This window comes from Gekko japonicus, unplaced genomic scaffold, assembly GCF_001447785.1.
Source record: "Gekko japonicus isolate JY-2015 unplaced genomic scaffold, Gekko_japonicus_V1.1 scaffold340, whole genome shotgun sequence".
NCBI lineage: Eukaryota > Metazoa > Chordata > Lepidosauria > Squamata > Gekkonidae > Gekko > Gekko japonicus.
This window is the reverse complement of record NW_015161961.1, coordinates 564,115-584,397: the sequence shown is the minus strand read 5'-3', so window position 1 is coordinate 584,397 and position 20,283 is coordinate 564,115. Positions and strand designations below refer to the sequence as shown.

The window sequence follows — 20,283 nt, the reverse complement described above, 5'->3', positions numbered from 1 at the left end:
AGATGCCCAGGAGGAAGAGAAACGTAGTGGCTGTGGCAATGAGACCACTTTATGAGGAATTGGGCCACACACACATCTCCATTCTGCTGTAAAACTAGTTGCTAATTAAAAGATTTAATACTTTGAGGTTAAGTTTTTGTACACACGTTTCTTGCTCTTCTGATCTCACCATGACACTTTTTTGCATAGTTATTTAATGCACCAGTTGTCTTTTAAGAAACTTGCACAAGCTTTTCACAACAAAGGAAATGTGACTCCCTTATGACTGTATGAGAACATTTAGCAAGTTCTGCTCCGTTTCACTTGCCATCCATTTTCCCCACATGTATTTGTTTTCACCAGTGAATACTCACTAAATACTGCACAAGCGAGTCCAGCTCTAGGTTTCATGGGGCCTCAGTGGAAGAAGCTGCCAAGTAACCAACTGAAAGGGAAAATGATTCCAGAGTCACTTAATTTTGGGGTTCCTTTGTTTCCCCCTGCCCTTAACAACTCAGGTTATCTATGCAGTTGTTTGGTTATGACTCATATAAGAGAGAAGAGTGACTGGAAGAAGTGCCTTCACGTTGCATAAAAGCAAAATGTGTGCTTTTCTGAGATTCTGCCCAGGAAAGACAAATAATAAAAGTAATTGCAGCTGGCCTGTTTGTTTGTAGCCTTGCATACTGTACACTGTAAGTCTCCCTGCCTTGTGTGTGTGCAATATTTACTTATGTTCTACAACTGCTATAAAGTTTTTATAGTCCAAGTAAACAACCTATGGTGGAAAATTGAGTTATTACTAAACAGTGCTTCCAGAAGGTGTTCAGTTCCTTCTAAAAACTCTCCCACTTCTTTTTCTAGTTAACCTCCTGCATGTTTTATGTATATTGTTTGCATGACTATGTAAGTAGGGCACCACACAGTGGCTGATGTATTTATTTGGTCTGTTCTGTCTAGCACTGAGCTGAGGTATCTACTGAGACTTCACAGTATATTGGGATGCATTCAAATGTTTTTCTCAGTAGTAATATTTATACTTGGAAAATTTCCAGTAGCTGAAGTTGTATTTTATTCTTCTGAGGTCAAGATTTTTCTATGTGGCCTAATTTTTGATAACTCATTACCCCCATGTAAGGTGACTTACAGAAGACTTGGGAAGAATCAATCAACACAGGGTTGCATGATGGTTCAAAAAAACAGTGGATGATGGAAAATGTACCTAATAGAATAGTCACCATCACCCCATTCTTTCATAATGTAATACAGCTAAGTATTGGAAAGTTTGGGATGACAGCTATTTTCACTTGTGAGCCTTTTATAACTATCCAGACCTTTATAGAGTGAATATTTTATGCTGTTGTTTGTTCAGCATTTCAAATGCTAACTAGTCATTTTAGACATGTTCTAAGCAGAAGCTTATGAAGTTTTAGTGAATCTGAAAACCTATGGTAGTCATAGTTCCCTCCTCTTAATCATTCAATACATTTCACATTTGTTATAAACAATACCACACATGGAAAAGGCCTCAATTATCTGCTTAATGTAACCCTTAAGGGAAGAGGATAGAACTGCAGTCTTGCTGCATTGGCCAGATGATAACTTGGATACCAGGCTAGACCTTGAATGATTACAATTTGAAACACAAAAATCAGGATCAACTGGGACAGTGATAGAGTTTCTTTTAGGAGCCAGTCTCACTGATTTTGGCTTGGTTTCAGATTATTCAGTAAAATATGTACTCTGGTTCAGGACAATAAAAGTCCACCACATGTTTCAACACAACATTTTATTATTCCATCTGCACTTACATCTTTTTTTAAAAAAAAATTTTGCAGGCTAATACTAGTGAATTTTATGGATGTGAATGCTACATATATGGCATAATTATACCTAAATTAACATTAATAGTGTTGGATGAATCAAACATCAGTTCCCAAAAGTGAAGCTACACATATTTTACATATATGTATTTTATATCTGTAATGAAGATCTACCTGTCAACGAGAGAAATGAGTATCTTGAGTGATTTTTATTCATTGTATTCACAGGCATGTGTAAAAGTTAAATATCACATCTTCAGAACAAGCAGATATCTATATTACTGTACACCTAAAACAGAATTCCTGCTTTTCAGATTTTCATCATCTTCCTCCTCTGCTGCAGAGTAAATAGTGGTGCAGTCTGTAAATCATCAATATTGCATAGCAGAAGAATCTCCAATGTGGAGTCCAGATCCTACAATATTTACTTATAACCAGGGAGAGGTAGTTTGTGTCCTTCTTTTGCTTCAAAAAAAGTGTAAGAGAGAGTGATCAAGTTAACATTGGCCATCCTTGGGTCTTCAGCAAATTCAGGATCAATGAAGAAAAACACCGGCATATCCACTTCTTCATGGGGATTAAGTCGCTGTTCTTCAAAACAAAAGCACTGGATGTTTGGAAAAACAGAGTTAAAAAAACAAGCCAAACATTCAATGATACATAACACATGCATACGATCTGTTTCTAAACTAAGCTTCAGTGCCAAGCTCAGATGAGATAATGCAGTGAAATCATTGAAAAGTTCATAAAATGCTCTTTATAATCTTGTTTGCAACAGTAAGGGGAAAAAATCCCCACACCTTTCTGTCGTCAAATAAGTGATCTGGTCCATGGGGTCGCAAAGAGTCGGACTCGACTGTGCGACTGAACAACAAAAAGAAAACAGCAGAAAAACCAAGGGAAAGCCATCAAACATTAAATGCATTTGAAATGTTTAAGTGTTTAAATTACAAATAAGTGTCTATAATGAGTTGGTGGACCACAACCCAAAACAAACACAATGTTCCCATAATAGAATCATATGTGCTCATGGAATATCATACTTCAGCACTGAGATACGGATAAACATCATAGTAATTGCGCTCACAGGTACTGAATACAAGGTATGCACATAAATCCAACCAGTCGATTCTCCTTGCTTAAATGCAATAAAAGTGTCTGAAGACTCCCTGTGGTCATAAATCAAGCAGAGGAACATACAAGATTGTATGTTATTGTTATTATTTACAGTTCCATTATTAAGCCGCTTATCCAGAAGAGGAGAAATTGAAATGTATACATCTATAAACACTTACTTAATATATCCTTTACTCAGACATTTCAAGTGCATTTAATCTTTGATGGTCTTCCCTTGACGTTTTTCTGCTGCTTTCTACTGTCACATGCCAGGGATCCCGGTCTTGTCTGCAAATACTTTGGTTGTGACAGCTGCTTGAATTAAAAGTACTAAGAACATTTATGAAAGAACAAGCAACCACGTAAGGATAGCGGTTTCTTATTTCTGCAGTTTGGGGCATCAGCACATTTGGACAACTGCAAAGCACTCAGATTGACTGTTTTAGAACAGTTGACCAATAGATAAGGGGGAGCCATGTACAGTGCCCTCAGCTGATCAGAAGAAGGCTGGGTTTAAAGCATACTAGAAAGAAGAGTTAACAAAGTCACTAAAGAGACAAATTTACAGTAGCTGCTTCACATGCAGAGGATAGGGCTAGGCTCTGGTTCCAGAGAATGAGGTCCCCTACCCCTTATGCCTGTGTTGGGTGAGGTATGGACATGTATGTGCTATTCAGTGCTCCACTATCATAGGTCAGTGCAGGATCAACTTCTGAAAACTGAGCTGAGCACAGGTGAATCAACATCTGCAACTTGCTTTCAGAGCATCACACTTCACCTACTTGTATTTTATTGAAATACTGGCCAGCTTCAAAAGGCACCACATTGTAGGTAGAGATTCCAATTATTGGTTTATCTGTGGGATTCTTTGCTTTGTAAAACGCCAGTGCAGTCTCTCCTGGAACTACCTACAAGACAGGGGAAAGTTTTCTCTGGTGAGGTTTTTTTTGCTTTTCTCTCAACCATCTACTGCCAACCAAGATGCACTCAGATTATTTAAATGACAATTAAAACTGAGTCAAATTACACTAAGGGCTTGTCCTGAAATGGACTGTTTTGGTCTTCATGTGCATTCTTACCGAACTTTTACAATGCATCAGTCTAAAGAGGGGTGGGGGGAGAGACAAACTAGAATTGAAAGGAAAGGGTGTTTCTCCCTAAAGGTCAGAAATCCAGGAAAATCAAAAACTCTTCACCACGGCGTTATGTTCTAGCCAAGAAACACTCTCCCACTCACTGTATGCTGTGCCACAATTAGCAGAACAAACACACATGCAGATGTGAGGAACACACTAAGAGCCAGTATGGCGTAATGGTTGGAATGCTGGACTAGGATCCCCAAGACCCAGATTTGAATCTCTGCTCTGCCACGGAAGCTTGCTGGATGAACCTGGTCCAATCATGCAAACTCAGCCTAACCTACCTTATAGGGTTGTTGTGAAGATAAATGAGTGAAGGGGCAAATGCTGTAAGCCAGTTTGAGTCTCCACTGGGGAAAAGTGGGATATAAATGAAGCAAATGAAATTCTCATGCGGGAACTGCAACAAGTTTTTCTGAGCTCACATATACTGTGTCTGAGCCTTCTGGCAATACCCTTATTACACGGCTGATTTGTATCAGTGAATCAGAATCTAATGCATCTGCAGCAAAGGATTGTTTCCAAGTATTAAAAATTCAGATTTGTTATTAGCAGAGTTCAATTATTCATGTTATCTACGGCTCTCCCCAATTTCATAATTAAATAGAAGGATTAGGATTATCTGCATTTAAATGGGGGGGGGGCTTTGAAAGCAGGAATTTTTTGAAGAAAAAAATCCCACAACAATGAAGGTGCACAGAAGTCTGAAACTTTATAATAAATTTACAGCACCAGCCCAGACTGTTATACATCAGTACAGCCCAGACTGTTATACATCAGTACAGCCTGCAGTAGGGCTGCCAAGCCGCGGCAGGGGAACAGCGATATGCGTTGCACCGCCGTCGCCCAGATGTGACGCTACGCGTCGCTCTGGCAATGGGGCTGTTTGGAGTCCCGTTGCCAGAGCGACAAGTAGCGGCACATCCTGGCGACGGTGGTGCAACGCTTATCGCTGTCCCCCGCGGCAGGGATCCTGTGAAGACGTGCGGATCCCCCGCCGCGGCTTGGCAGCCCTAGCTTGCAGGCTTCCAGCGCCTGATCAGGCTAATTATAAAATAAGGGGTACATCACTTGAGTACAATTCAGCATAATTAGTCACAGCCACACACACACACACACCTTAGGAGGTCATACACAAAGTTTAGAATTCCCAGCAATGCTGCCTGCAAGGGAAAATCCATAAACCTGTCTACCAGATCACTTTAATCACTCACATAAACTTCAGTCTGTTGAGGCCTGAAATTCCACTGAAGACTTGAATGTACATCTGCATTGAAAGTGATTTTAAGAACACGATCTTTTATACATTCCATCGTCTCAATCTGGTCTGAACCATGACCTGTTACTGCAGTCCCGCCAAGTCCAGTAGCCTTAAAGGAAAAAAAAGTTATAATTATTGAAACCAGGCTCAACAAACAAAAGAACCAAACATTCCAAGAATATTTTAAGGACCATAAGCTTCAAAGTTGTAACAGATTACAATTTTTTGGCATAGTCAGTAAGAGCTGATTATATTAGGTCAGAAAAGCATATTTAACACATTTATATAGAGCAGGTGTGGCCAAACCATAGCTTAAGAGCCACCTGCAGCTCCTCAGTTGCCAAAGTTCAGCTTGTGGGCCAGCACATTATTACCATTACCTATAGCAACCTTGAGTGGCATCAACCAAATTTTTCCCTGTCAGGTCTTGTCCCCTCACCTATTTCTATTTGTTTACTTCTTGCCCAACTGGCCTCCTCTGGAAAGGAGAAATTTGCCCTTCCTTTCCCCATCCTTGGAGAGGAGACCAAGGCCTGTTCCTACAAGTAAAAGGAAGAACACTTTGGAAACAGAGTAAAATTCTCACAGCCTGTTGATTCAGCAGCAAGTCCCATTGGCTTCAGAGCTTATTCACAGGTATGTGGGAACAGGATTTTATCTTCACAGTCTGAATTTGTTCATATTTATTTAGAAACAGGTGTATATAGAATTGCAATCAAATCTTCTTTTGTACTAAGTAGTAAGTTCCACTGTATTCAATGGAGCCCACACCTAAATAAATGTGCAGTGTTAGGGTACCTGCGTGGTAGGCTACGGGAGGAGCAGGGGTGTTACATACATGGATGAAAGGGGAAACAGAAATTCAAAACATTATTTTAGTGAAGCTTTATCAGCCAAGCATGTTTATATCTATGGAAGCATACAAGAAACAGCAGACCACTTTCTTGTCTTCCAAGGAGCCAGGAACAAGGTGAAGGTTTGACCTTTCAAAATTAGATGTACATCACAACATTTCTGCTATCACCATCTGGGGGGGAAAGTTGTGTTATAACGCTGCCCTGCCATAACAACCTCCATCAATTCAGGGAACTCTCCAATTAACTCTCCCACCATTTTATGGCTAAATCCCAAAATGCTATTATTGCAGTACAGACAAGTATTTTGACTTACTAAGATGGGGCAAAGGGTAGGTAGCCACAACACAGTAAATAAAATCTTGACATGCTATAAGGTGGAGGATTAGAGCAAAAATAAATAAAAAGCATGCATGCGGTTAACAACCTTTTCATCGTCACAACCCTATGCTGAAGGTTAAAGGTGTGTGACTGGCCCAAGATCACCCAGTGAGCTTCATGCTACAGGAGGGATTTGAACACAACTCAGTGCCTATTTCCACACTGTCATGTTTACTCTACACCACACCAACTCTTTAGGGATAGAAAAGGGTGTTTGTATGCACCCCCCCCCCCCCAGCACACCCCATTTGCTTTCCCTTGCAAAACAAAATTATCCTCTGGACTTATTTTACTGAAGCAAGTTTTACCTCCTAAAACACTATGGATGAAAAAAGATGACACCTAGAACCCTCAACACAGCTCATCAACTAAACCCTCTTCTCGTAGAAGGCTAGAATTCTGTGTATATTCAGGAGCCAATCTCATGAAGTTCAGCAGTACTAACTTCCAGGTAAACATGCACAAGACAAAGTTAGGTACATCAAGGCACACACCAGTACACACAGCATATACATACATAGAAACTTGTGTAGAAGGAAAGCGGAATCAAGCATACTGGACCCACCCTTACCTGTGTTATGCCCAATGTAGCACAGCACCTACAGTCATATGAACTGCATTCTATTCAAGACATCCAAATGTATTTTCACCAAAAGGACAGAGCCTTTATTAGCATAGTCTACGTGCACATATGCATTCTGTTCAGGTAGGTCTATCACAAATGGAGGGATCAATGGCTTGACTGCTGCTCCCCACCCTTTCTATACCGTCACCGGTAGGGAAATATCTGTATATACTGTATACCTACAAATGAAAGATGCCCTTAACCGTCAAGGGGGGTTTCTGTTTCTGGATACCTCTGAAGGCGACTTGGGAGGTAACATTTGGCCCAGATACCGAATAATAAATAGATCTCTAAACACTAAGAACAAAAAAGGATGTTTGTTTTCACGTATGGAAAGTCGGAGACTGCTCATACTTTATATATAAGTATTTCTTTAAGCGCAGTCATATGAGGAGCGGAGAACCCTGGCTCCACGCTGCCACTCCATTTCCAGAACTCACAACAACCCCGTGAGGTAGGTGGAGCTGACAGAAGCCCACGGTCTTCCGGTGTGAGCAGAGTGGGGACTCCACACTGCAACCCCTGCACAGCCGATCTCTCACCTGGCAATAGAGCCGGTAGAGCGGCACGGCCGCATAGGACACACCTGCCATGCCTACGACTGCAGCCGCCAGGTAGGTAAGCACCGTCTTGTTCCGGTGGTTCCAGTCCTGCTGCTGGTCCTGACGGCCCCCAGCAAAACGTCCCGTGCTCATCCCGCGCCGCCTCCCAAGGGCTGCATTGCCACGAAGATAACACCAAGCCCTCCACGGACCCCATTGTCCGGCGGCTCCCTTAGCTGCCAAAAGTGCCCAGACCCGCCCGCACAGCTCCATGCTGCTTCCTGTCACGTGGGCGAGAGCATGTCTGGAGCGCGTTCTGCACGCATATCGCGAGATTTTGGACAGTTACAAAAGTAGGGCGAACTCAAACGGCGGCGCTACAGTCACCTTTTGAGGGAATCGCCTTGGCTACGGCGGCCGCAGGGGGTAAGTTCGCGTTCTTGGTGCGTAGCCTCTTTCCTGCCCCGCCTACTCTCCAGAAGCGCCTGTGGAACTCCCTGCCTGCAGGCTAGCTAAAGAGGGAAGGAGGCTGAGGAGAGGTGAAGCGAAAAGGTGCACGCTTCTGTTCTGAAAGAAAGCAAACTCCCACAGAGAGGGTCTCTGTGGCAATTTTGCTCTTCTACAGCAGACCAACACAGCTACCCTCTAAAACTATGCTATAACAAGTTTAATGATAATGCCTTATTAAAAGAGTCCAGCGTTTTCAATGATATAAAGTCTAACTTAATACTCAGATATGCTAGTGGTCTTACAACACACTTGATTTTAGCCAAAAGGTCAAGAAGTGTACCTTTCTAGCTATTGTCTGAGTGTTTCTGTCCAAATAATAAACTTTCTTTTTTTCCTACAGAATTTGATTTCTATTAGCTATTTTTATTTTTTACTCGCTCTCGGATAGCAAAATTTAACGATACATGTGCTATGGAAGTGTAGAGTACAGCAGTTGACAACTTTTTCCTCAAGTATCAGAGATATGTGTTATTTTAATTATAGAAAATGAAAACATTTATACTTCTGATACGAATACACCAAATAGTACAGTTTTGTATGCTTATTAAATTATAAACGATGGATTTCTTGTTAAATCAGTAAAAGAAGTTTACATTTGATAGGAAAGTAACTATTGCATATGTTCACCAAAATGTCCATGGTGGGAGGATCCCCCCCCCCCCCAATGGCTTCAGAATGTCCAGAAATTTTATAGGTGTAAACCTTAGGGATCCCTGTCTACAGAAGCACATGTTACAGTGGCAGTGTTAGACTTTGAATTTGTAGCACTCACTGCTCCCAATGAACTTTATTGTTGTATTTTTAACCTGCTTTCCAAAAAACAAAAAGTGTGTGAGAGGGGGAAAAAACCTTGCTTCCAAACTGGCTGGTAACAACAACCGAGAACTAATTTATCAGTTAAAATATGATTTTTATGAGGTCTTGGTGCAGCCACTATGAAAAAATTCCTGGTTGCTGCCTCTTTTCTCTCTGGTGTTAGAAATGGCAGGTGGTGCCAGGAAAGAGAGGAGCTTTCAGCTAGATGGTGGACTTGGATCCAGGAATGAAGGAAAGTTACATAGCGGTGTTCCCCCCCCCCCCTCACTGATCCCTTGGTGACTAGGAAGTGGAATGATGCCTGTCTGCTCTCTCCTTTTTCTGGCTTTGTTAATCGATTTAGGCTGTAATCCCTTGGGTGTTTACTAGGTTGGTAGGAGGTCCATAGCAGCTCAATATTATGCATATTTTCCTGATAGTAAGCTCTGCTGTGTTCAGTGGACCATTCATATAAATATGCTCGGCACTGCAGCCTAAGGCAATGTTTGCTTAGAAATATTTAAAAGTTCTGCTGACATAATTCACTCCCTATAGGTGGCATTCCTACGGGTCTTATGAAAGTCAGTGGGGCTTACTTTTGAGCAAACCAGCCAATCGATATATATATATGTGTGTGTATGGATTATGCAGACATTATGAAGGTAGATAATTGCCTTGTGGACAATAAATTTACTGGGGTTTTGTGGTTGGAGACTGCCAGTGTATAGGTTAACTGATTTATGAAACTTGTTTCATGTCTGTTCTTTCCATATCAGTGTCACCTGTGATTTTAGAAAGCACTGACTTTCTGCCTAGAATAATGTTACTGGTGATGATACTAGTATAGCTAGTTGGTGTCCTGTGATCTCTCATCTGAAAAAAGCTGTATAGCAATGGCACCAGTAGTGATATCACCCATCACCCCCTATTAGCCTACCAGGACATGGTGATTTCTGCATGTTTCCATGATGTCACCTCTCCACACCTCTTCGCAAAAGAGAACAAGGAAAAAAGCACGCTCAACTGCATGGAGGACCATAGTGCGCAAAAGAGAACAAGGAAAAAAGCACGCTTCCTCCTATAAACCGGAGGAAGATGTTATAGGTTTAAAACAGCTCTGCATGGCAAAATGGGATGATTGTTTGGCCAGCAATAGTAAATGGCTATGGCTGGAATAGAAAGCAGTTCATTTAGAAATGTGATTGTGCTTCTTCTTCCACCCCACTTCCATGTAGAATTACACCAGTGGGGCATTATGCTCTCTTGCTGGCAGAATATCACTATGACATCGTCTCACTGCTGGCAATTGGGTTATGGTTGCATGTATGCTGTTATTTCTGCTTCACAGGAACTGATCAGATTTGATTGTGATCAGGCTGGTATTCAGCTTCTTTAATGACAACACTTGCCCAACTGGATGGCATCCATAGATACACGTGCCACTAAAATGTAAGTATCATAGTTATACATGGATTAGATTGTAGTCATTACCATATCTCTAGTTTGTGTTGCTAGGGTAATTTTCTGTATGTTGACTATTCGCTCTAATAGGAAGTTTCTTAATAGTGCAGTCCAAATTACAGCCTTCTAAGTCCATTGTAGCCAGTATGTTTGGAAGGCTGTAAATCTGCTTAGGACTGCTCTGTAGGTGTAGGATGTATTTTATTTATTTTATTTATTGTCTGCCTTTCTTGCTGAGACTCAAGGTAGCTTATATCATGTAAGACAATGTGATCAGGTAGCACGAGGCAGCCAACAAACCATGCAATAGGACTAGGATCACAAAACTTAGAAGCAATGCCAGAAGACATTTTGGGCATTATATGTCATAAACAGTGCACAAAAATGGAATTGCAGAAGTAGGAAACAATGCTGGAAGAGCAAGGTATTGTGTGCAATGAACAGGTAATGTGTGCCATAAACTGTTCTCTTTTAAAAGCTCCATCTATTTATGGGTTTCCTCCCTTGCTCGAAAGCCAGTCGAATCCGTAGTGTCGCGGTGTTCATCTCTGTTTCCAAGCTGAAGAGCCAGCGCTGTCCGAAGATGTTTCCGTAGTAATGTGGTTGGCATGACTACTACAGCTCTATTCCCTCTATGGAAGTGTGGTCCTGAACAAATCTGTTTTACACACTTTGCGGAATAACAGAAGTGTGGGAGCCTTCCTGATTTCCTCAGGCAGGCCATTCCACAACAGAAAATGCATCTGTATAGGCCACTGTCACCCTGTCAATCTTACCCATTTGCAGTGGGAGGCTTGGTTTAGATGAGTGAACAGGAGTGGCAGTCCTGTAGATCGGAGGGTCCAAGGCCTTAAAAGGCTTTCTAGGTGATAAACAGTTCCTTGAATTGAACGTGATAACTGAGTGACTGCCGCATGGTTGTAGTACACATACTGTGCCTACCTCTCAGTTTGCTGCGTTTTATATCACCTGGAATTTCCGTGTTGACTTCATGATGAGTGCATATTTACAGTAGCTCATACAGGAGGAAATAAGAGGGGACTTTGCTGTGTGCTCTTGGAAACTGTGGTACAAGTGAGTGTATATATCCTCCCTGTATGCCTTCAGTAGACTTAGGAGGGTTTAACTTTGTCTAGGTTTGCCTTGCAACTGAGGTCACAGCTGAAAAGTACTGGGTTCGCCGCATGGAGGACTTGGACGACGACATACTGTAGCACACGTTTATTGTACTTCTCACAACAAAGACTGACTCTAACGGCCAACAGGGCCAACTATATACATATCCACCCAGCAACCCCCCCACTCCCATTGGAGGGTTTGAATGTCCCGCCAAGGTGGCTATTGGTTGGGGCTGGGGGATCCAGGATCCGAAGTTTCCATTGTTCTAGGATCCAAGCTCTGGCCAGTCCACGGACCCCTTGTGGCGGTCCACGTACATAACACCCCTCCCCCCATAGTTCCGACTATGCCTACGTCACGTAATCCTGCAAGTACGCAGGGGGGCGGCGCTCACGTGTGGAACGGGGGCCGGCACTGGCTCACTAACCTCTGGTTCCGGCGGGTTAGCTGTGCCCAGGGGTGGTTGCGCCAGTTGTGGGGCCAGCTGTTGGGCTATTGGTTCGAGTTCCTCTGGAAGGGAGCCGCCCGGCGTAGCCTCTTCGCTGGGATGGGCTTCGGCTGGAATGTCGGATTCCTGAGCGGGACCGCCTGCCCCGGTCGTCAGCTGGAAGGGGTCCCCCGGCTCCGGAAGTTGCCGCCTCCGCAGTTGGTCTGTGTGTCTCTGCAGAATCCAACCGTCTTCTGTGGCCACCTCGTAGGAGACTGGACCCTTGACTCCAGTGACACCGCCCACTATCCAAGGGGGTCTGGACCCGTAGTTCCGGAGGAACACTGGGTCCCCTGGGAAGAACCCCCTTGGAGCCTCCCGCTGTTCGGTCAACCTCCTCGAGCCCGGTGCCCGGTCGGGGTGCAGTCGATCCAGCAGCGTTGTCGGGCGCTGGCCCATTAGCAGCTCGGCGGGGCTGTGACCGGTGACGGGGTTGGGCGTCATCCTGTAGGTCAGGAGGAATCGGGCGAGGCGGAACTCCCAGTCCCCTTCGGAGATCCGGCTAAGGGCTACCTTCGCGGTCCGCACCATTTGCTCTGCCTGGCCGTTGGTCACGGGGTGGAAGGGTGCTGAGCGGATGTGCCTGATCAGAGTCCTCTGTAGGAACTCCTGGAACTCCGCAGACGTGAAGGCCGCCCCATTGTCCTAGACTATAGTGTCCGGCAGGCCGTGCGTGGCGAAGAGCCGGCATAGGGATCGGATTACTGCCTTGGTGGAGGTGGTGAACACAGGGCTGACCTCCAGCCATTTGGAGTAGGAGTCAACTGTGATTAGGAATGTTAGTCCGTGGAACGGTCCGGCAAAATCAGACCACCGGAGCACCCGGGGCGACATGACTTGCGGCGTTTGCTTGTCAGTGGCCAGGAGGCCCAAAAGGGGCTTATGGTCAGTCACAATCGTGAAGGGGCGCCCATATACGAAGTTGTGAAAATTTTTACTGCTGCCACAATCACCAACCCTTCCCTATCTATTTGTGCATTGTTGCGCTCCGCAGCCGTCAGAGTCTGCAAGTAATATGCTACGGGGACCTCGCTGCCATCTGGGAGGATGTGGTCAAGAACAGCGCCAATGCCATAGGGGGAGGCATCGCACGTGAGGACGACCGGGAGGGATTCATCAAAATGGGCCAACACATCATTCGAGATCAGCAGCGCTTTCACCCCCCTGAACGCTGCCACCTCCTTTGGGCCCCATGTCCACGGGGCAGACTTATCAAGGAGCCAGTGTAGGGGCTCTGCTACCACAGCCTTGTGGGGCAAAAAGGCGTGGTAAAAATTTACTAGTCCCAAGAAAGCCTGAAGTTCCGCTTTACGTGGGGGCAGGAGCCTCCACGATGGCCTTTACTTTGTCCTTAGCTGGGTGCAGGCCAGTAGCGTCCACTGAACCCCAGGAAGTCCACCTCCGAAACCCCGAGGAGACACTTCTCTCGTTTCACCTTGAGTCCAGTCGAGTCAAACCGCTGCAGGACGGTGCGGAGACGGGAGGCGAATTCGTCGGAGGTCGCGGCGGAAATCAAGACGTCATCGAAGAACAGCGTCACTCTAGGGATCCCTTTTAACAAGGAGTCCATTAGTTGTTGGAAAATACCCGGGGCGACACTCACCCTGAATTGTAGTCTATTTACCCTGAATGCTCCCCTGTGGGTGACTATGGTCTGCGCGGTTGCCGTGGCCTCGTCAACCAGCAGCTGTTGGTAGGCTTGCGCCAGGTCTAGTTTCCCAAAAATCTTGGCCCCTGCCAGCGAGGCCAGCACGAGGCTAACGATCGGAACTGGGTATGAGTGGTCGTGCAGGGCCTTATTGATTGTGCACTTATAGTCCGCGCAGTTGCAAACCTCGCCATTGGGCTTCAAGGGGGTCACAATGGGCATGAGAGACAGGCTCTAAGACCCCTTGCGCTACCAAGCGGTCCAGCTCCGCGTCAATCTTTGGCTGTATGGTGAGTGGGGCTGTGCGGAACCGCATGCGGATTGGGGCCACCTTGGGGTATAACTGTAAGGAAACTGGGGGGCCCTTGTAGCAACCCAAAGCCCCATCGAAAACAGCCAGGAACTCCCCACAAATCTCTGAAAAGTTTCTCAACCCGCATTTAAGCACCTCCCTGACCCCGACTGTGATGCCCAGCAGACTGACCAGATTTCCTTCAACTACTATCCCTCGACTACTATCAAGTCCAACAGTCCCTCGAACCCCTGGAACTGTACCCGGAACAACCCCACCCCCCGGATAGGGACTGGGTTTCTTTGGAAGTCTACCAAGCTCAAGTGGGGCGGGTGCAAGCGGGGGACCCCCATTTGGGCAAAGTCTTCGTAACGCGTCCACAGAAATAATGGATGCCGCAGACCCCGAGTCCACTTCCATCGTGCAGGGGGACCCTTCGATCCGTACCGTTAGTTGGATCTTCGGGGTAGACTCTACTTTCGGGAGGCGGAGTACCTGCAGCGAGGGCCGGTCCGTGAGGAGGTAGAGGTCAGATGTCTCTGCATCCATTCTGTGGAATTCGGCGGCCGGGCGGCGTGGCTTCGCGGAAGGCTGCTGGTATCGGCTTCTCTTTGACCAGCAGACACGAGCGAGATGGCCTTGTTTCCCACATGTGTGGCACGTCGCATCGCGGAAACGGCAAGACTTGCGCTCGTGTGCCTCGCCGCAGCTGGCGCACAAGGGCTGCCCTGTGTGTTTCCCGGTTGATCCTGAGGCCTCAGAGCCCGGTGGCCTCTGGCACGATGGCTGGTGGACGAGCCGGATGTCTTCTTCTTCCGAGTTCTTGGGACCTGAGTCGGGGAGTACGAGACGAGCTGTGGCTGGCTGACGATCACGGTGCGAGGCCTCGTGGGCGATGACGAGTTGGAGGGCACCATCGAAGGTGATGTCAGCGGTCCCGATCAATCTTCTTCGCAGCTTCTGGTCGCTGATGCCCAACGCGAATTGCGTCAGAAGGTTCTCTTCCACCTTAGTGAAGGTGCAACCCATGGCCAGTTGCCGCAGGGCTGCCAGAAAAGCCGCGGCCGTCTCGCCCGTTTTCTGGATCCAGGTCTGGAACTCCATGCGCTTGGTGAGGGTGGTTGGCCGGGGCGTGAGGTAGCTCATTAGCGCGTCGATGATCTCCTCGTACGAGCACTCGAGGATTGACCGAGGAGCGAGGAGGCTCTTTGCGAGGCAGACAGTATTCACCCCACATGTGCTTAGGAGAAGGTTTCATCTTTTGCCTGGATCAGATGTATCATTGTAGGCTAGATGGCACGTCAATTGGTCGGTCCACGACTCCCAGAGCTCGGGGTGGGCTGGGTCGTAGGTCTCCAAGTTTCCCCGAGCAGGGGCCATGGCGAAGTGTTTGCGAGGAGCGGGGTTCCTTGCGCTTGCGGGGCCGGGCGCGACGATGCTCAGTGCTGTACTGGGATGCGAGCCAGGCCTGGCTCAGCGGGATCCCCTCCTCGTCGCCACTGAAAAGTACTGGGGTCGCCGCATGGAGGACTCGGACGACGACATACTGTAGCACACGTTTATTGTACTTCTCACAACAAAGACTGACTCTAACGGCCAACAGGGCCAACTATATACATATCCACCAAGCAACCCCCCCACTCCCATTGGAGGGCTTGAATGTCCCGCCAAGGTGGCTATTGGTTGGGGCTGGGGGATCCAGGATCCGAAGTTTCCATTGTTCTAGGATCCACGCTCTGGCCAGTCCGCGGACCCCTGGTGGCGGTCCACGTACATAACACCAGCATGTACAGTTATTCTAATTTACAATTAAGCAGTGGAGCTGAAAACATGTCAAGAAGAATTTCCCAGTCCTTTTCTGCGTCCTTTCAATCAAATCAACTATAAGCCTTAATTCAAGACTGCATGGAGTGGGAATTACCATTTCGCAGCATATTGGCTTTCTGTCTTGTCTTGTGACAAAACTCTCAACAGAGTATAATCTGTGGTTTGGCACAGCTTAAACTGGTGTAGTGCAGTGGCCATGTGAATGGCAAAGTCTCTTATTCAAATCTAACCTCTGTTCACTGAGTGGCTTTGGACGAACCACTGAATCTCAGTCTCAGTCCCTTCTGGGGGGGTTTTGCCCTCCAAAGCAGATGTGTCCCCCTTCACTGCAACATTACGACAACAATCTTAAGCAAGTCCACTCAGAATCCTACTCACCATCTTGAATTAAGGTTGTTGCTAGTGCAAAATTATCTGTTTAATTTTCTCTCTCCCCCCTTTTAATTATGTATGGAAAAGTCAAGAAGGGCATGATTATGGTTATTCCATATCAAGTTTCCCCCAGAAATATTAAAACAATACTCCCGAGGTTTAATAAAAACTATAATCATGCCCCTCCTGACTTTCCCATATGGAACTACAATGGGAGGAGGGAGAGAAAGGAAGGACCCATAGCTGGTCTACACCACATTAACTCTTTAAACTTTAAAACTTAATACACCAGAGGCCTGATCTACCTCCCGCTGAAAATAATGGCTCTTTAAAGTGCAGGTGTATCACCAACCAGCTTGGGTGGGTGCTCTAAATAATGGGTGGTAGAACTGGCCTCTGGAGGCTGGGTGTGCTACCCATAGGACTAGGTCAGGGACTAGTTTAGACTTACCTGTGGGTTGATAGATCAAGATGGGTAGCTGTGTTAGTCTGCCTGTAGTAGGGTTGCCATCTCCCCAATGGGGGCAGGGTTCCCCCCATTTGCAGGGTTCGCAATCCGTCGCTGGCCAGCAGTGGGAGCCCTGCCCCTGAAGAGTCCCATCCCACCTGACGTGCCGGACACAATTACCTCACCCAGAGGCGACCATAGAGTCCCCCCCCCCAAAGTGCTAGAACATTCCACCCAACGTGCCCAGCGTGATGACATCACCTCCAGGTGACTCCTGGAGCAAGACTGGACCCCACCCTCACCAGCAGCCAGGTGAGACCTGGCAACCCTAGTCAGTAGCAGTAGAAAAGAGTAATAGTCCAGTAGCACCTTAAAGGCTAACAAAATTTGTGGTAGCGTATGAGCTTTTGTGAGTTACTGCTCAGCAAAAACTATGATCTACAAAAGTGGCAGTGCTTGGCATATTCCTCAGAATTTTGCAAGGCTTGGCTGTTGAGGGTTATTTTACTGTCATTCTAGCAGAGCAGAGTTAACACCCTTATAAGTTATTGGCTTCAGTGGACCTAAGAGTGTATAGGTTGTGTTATAGTACTACACTGTAAATGAAGCAACTGTTTTAAAAGTACTTGAACATTATTCAATAATATTTGACTGGTAATTTGACTGACAGTGCAATCCTGAGCAGAATTGCACCCTTTTTAAACCCATTGAAGTCGGTATACTTTGAAGGATGTAACTCTGCTTAGGACTTGGTGCGGGGGGGGTCAACAGTGGGAGGGCTTCTAATGTCCTGGCCCCACTGGTGGACCTCCTGATGGCACTGGTATTTCTGGCCACTGTGGGATACAGAGTGTTGGACTGGATGGGCCTTTGGCCTGATCCAACATTGGCATCTCTTATGTTCTTATGACTGTTGAATCTTTTTAAACCAGTCAGATAGCCAACTGTAGAATACTTCATCAGAAAATATTGTATCCTACTAAATTGACAGTTACTACTACAGAAAAGCAAATATATATATTTCAGTCAGTGTGATGATCATTTGTCAGTTTGCTGAAATGTTTTTGGTTGCCTTTGCCCAGTCTGTCTTAAGTCTTTAGTTGTAAAACTCGTCTTTTTTTCTTAGGGTAAAGTAATATAATCTCATCTAGCTTTTAGAGCACACTGAATGTTTTGGCATACTTTTTAAATATTACTGTAAGTGTGCAGGCACTCTACATAGGAATAACACAAGTGAGCATTCATAAACTGCAACAGTTATGAAATCTGCCTTTCTCCCTTTGTTTTCCAAGGGCTGTTATGAACCCTCGTGGAATCAGTCGAGCTATTCACCGCATTGCATTTTCAGACTGTCGAAATGGATTAGGTAATTAGATTATGTATTTGCTTTACTCTGATAAACTAGGAGTGCTGCTGTGTTCCTTCTGGGCACTTGAAGTTCATTTTGAAGTAGACAGGAATTGCAGTCCTTAGAAGTATATTGTAATTAAGCCTTGTATGGGTGTTGCTGTGGAGAAAATAACCTGTTTATCTTTCATTTTGTTTGCTTGTTCAACAGGCATTGAAATTATTGGTGGCTATCAAGAGCAATCTGAAGAGGACTGGGGGATTTTCATAAAGAAGATATTACCTTGTGGGATGGCTGCAATAGATAGTAAATAATTTCTTTTTACATACTCTTGGATGTCATCATAGCCGCTGTGAACAGCCTTGTCAGTGTGTATTGATTATTACTCTTTTCATTGTGCTCTCTTGTATATGCCTTAGGCACCACTGAGAGAAGGACATGAGGTGCATTTTATAAAGATTGCACTCCCTGTATCTCACATATTCAGTGCTTGCTACAGAGAGTTGTGAAAGTGCTGAATAGCTTCTTTATGGATAACGTGTGTATCTCTCTATATAATAATTCTGTTTTGGTGGTGGCACTCTCCTGAACATTCCACACACTCCCAAATAAGTTCGCTCCCTGATCTGTCACTCAGAAGCTGTCCCTATCCACTGGCTGCGTTGCCTGAGTCTCGCCTCCAATATTCTAAACAGTTTGTTGTTCCTCTCCCTCCAATAGCCAGTCGGAACACAGAGGTCATTTGCATATGCGGCCTGATTGGCCTTTGCCTCTAACATTCTAAACAGTTTGTTTGTTGCTGTTGGGAGTCATTGAATGTGTCCTGAGGTAAAATACACATTCCAATTTTCCCTTAAACGGCCACTGGAGTTGCCAAAATACATATCCCAATCTTCCCTTAAAACGGTCACTGGAGTTGCAAATCTCTGTGTGGGGCCTGGAGATCTCCCAGAAATCACCGTGTTCTCCAGCCACAGCACATCATTTCCCCTACGGAAAATTTCCCAGCTATTACAATAGCTGCTTTGGGCAGTGGACTCTATGGCATTATACCCTGCTGAAGTCCCTCCACACCCCAAACCCTGCCCTCTCCGGGCTCTACCCCTCAAATCTACAGGTCTGGCCCTCCTGTTAGTATTGCCAGCCTCCAGGCAGCACCTGGAGATCTCCAAGATCAGTTCTCCTGGAGAGAATGGCTGCTTTGGGCAATGGACTCTATGGAATTATACCCTGCTGAGGTCCCTCCACACCCCAAACCCTGCCTTCCCCAGGCTCTACCCCTCAAATCTTACAGATATTTCCCAACTCAGAGTTGGCAACCCTGTAACTGGCTATGGAACCGCTTTCCAGACCCTTGGAACCCAAAAGAGATGGCGTAGGAGGAGGTTCTTTTCTACCTTAGCTGCCAGTGTATAACCCCAAATCAACATAAGTCAGGGGTGGAGGGAACCATATTTGTTACCATGAGGCTATCCTCCCGTATTACCCACTTGGGGCAGCAAAATGACTGGAGATAGCCCTGCCTTTATAGCTAAGCAGAAGGAAATAAACATGGCTCGCCTCCCTCTATTTTCCCCTTCCCTCCCTTGCCCCACCAGCCACAGCCGGGACAGTCACCTGGAGCTTCCTTCTAAAACTCATTGTATTTCTTCCCACAATGGGCCTTACTCCTAGTATGTAATATATTTTTAAAGTTGGTTTTAATGTTTTTGGGAGCCCTAATTTAGATGGAAAAGTGGCATAATAATAATGTTTTAAATAAATACAATTATGTGGACTCATTCACTCACTGTTTGAGTTCAGCAGTCACATGGTATCATGTTTTAATTCCGCTAGCTGTGGTTAGTGTGGTTGTCGAAACAAAGGCCTCTCGTTTACCTACAGATCATTGGGATTCATCAGATCAGGATCTGAAACCGTGGTTTGACATTGGTTTGTTAACCAGAGTTAGTCTTAACAATGATTTCATTCAACATGCAAACATGGAAGTCATGTCTTAACCCTGGATTATTCCCTGGTGCCACCTTCACACTCTTCCTGGCTACAAAGATGTGTGCTCAGAATGAAGGTGATGAAACCTTCATTTGTTGAGACAGACTAGGACAGGGGTGTCAAACTTAAGGCTCGTGGGTTGGAACCGGCCCGCCCATTGCTTTAATTTGGCCCGGGCTCTTTTCTTCCCCTCTCCTCCCCTTACCCTTTGAAGCTCAAGGCTGCCAACATTCCCAGCTCCCTCGAGTCTTGTCTTGCTTCAGC

At 45.7% G+C, this 20,283-nt stretch overlaps 2 protein-coding genes across 3 annotated transcripts in view; one reads left to right on the top strand and one right to left on the bottom strand.

The window, feature by feature from the left end:
* Positions 1 to 1,891: 1,891 nt before the first annotated feature.
* LOC107126046 (cytochrome c oxidase assembly protein COX11, mitochondrial) lies at positions 1,892 to 8,008 on the bottom strand. 2 transcript variants are annotated; one of them, XM_015429544.1, is made up of 4 exons: positions 7,721 to 8,008; positions 5,272 to 5,427; positions 3,701 to 3,826; positions 1,892 to 2,409 (listed from the first exon to the last, which is right to left on the bottom strand). In XM_015429544.1, exons 1-4 carry the CDS (start codon positions 7,991 to 7,993, stop codon positions 2,227 to 2,229), a joined length of 738 nt encoding a protein of 245 aa, XP_015285030.1. In that variant the 5' UTR covers positions 7,994 to 8,008; the 3' UTR covers positions 1,892 to 2,226. The 2 variants fall into 2 exon arrangements, with proteins under 2 accessions (XP_015285030.1, XP_015285031.1); XM_015429545.1 differs by having other exon boundaries at positions 2,233 to 2,393.
* A 75-nt stretch (positions 8,009 to 8,083) lies between these two features.
* STXBP4 (syntaxin binding protein 4) overlaps positions 8,084 to 20,283 on the top strand; it is a 210,631-nt gene continuing 198,431 nt past the window's right edge. Inside the window, exons 1-4 of the mRNA XM_015429546.1 lie at positions 8,084 to 8,146; positions 10,374 to 10,474; positions 17,972 to 18,045; positions 18,238 to 18,333. Coding sequence (XP_015285032.1) covers positions 10,443 to 10,474; positions 17,972 to 18,045; positions 18,238 to 18,333 — 202 coding nt within the window. The 5' untranslated portion in view covers positions 8,084 to 8,146; positions 10,374 to 10,442. The remainder of the gene's footprint in view (positions 8,147 to 10,373; positions 10,475 to 17,971; positions 18,046 to 18,237; positions 18,334 to 20,283) is intronic.

Excerpts from the sequence above, each read along its gene's own strand:
- LOC107126046 (XM_015429544.1), bottom strand. The coding sequence starts at position 7,993 with ATGGAGCTGTGCGGGCGGGTCTGGGCACTTTTGGCAGCTAAGGGAGCC. Across the intron at positions 3,827-5,271 it reads CTCAACAGACTGAAGTTTAT|GTAGTTCCAGGAGAGACTGC; the intron begins GTGAGTGATTAA and ends CCTGTCTTGTAG. Across the intron at positions 2,410-3,700 it reads AGTATTTCAATAAAATACAA|TGCTTTTGTTTTGAAGAACA; the intron begins GTAGGTGAAGTG and ends CCAAACATCCAG.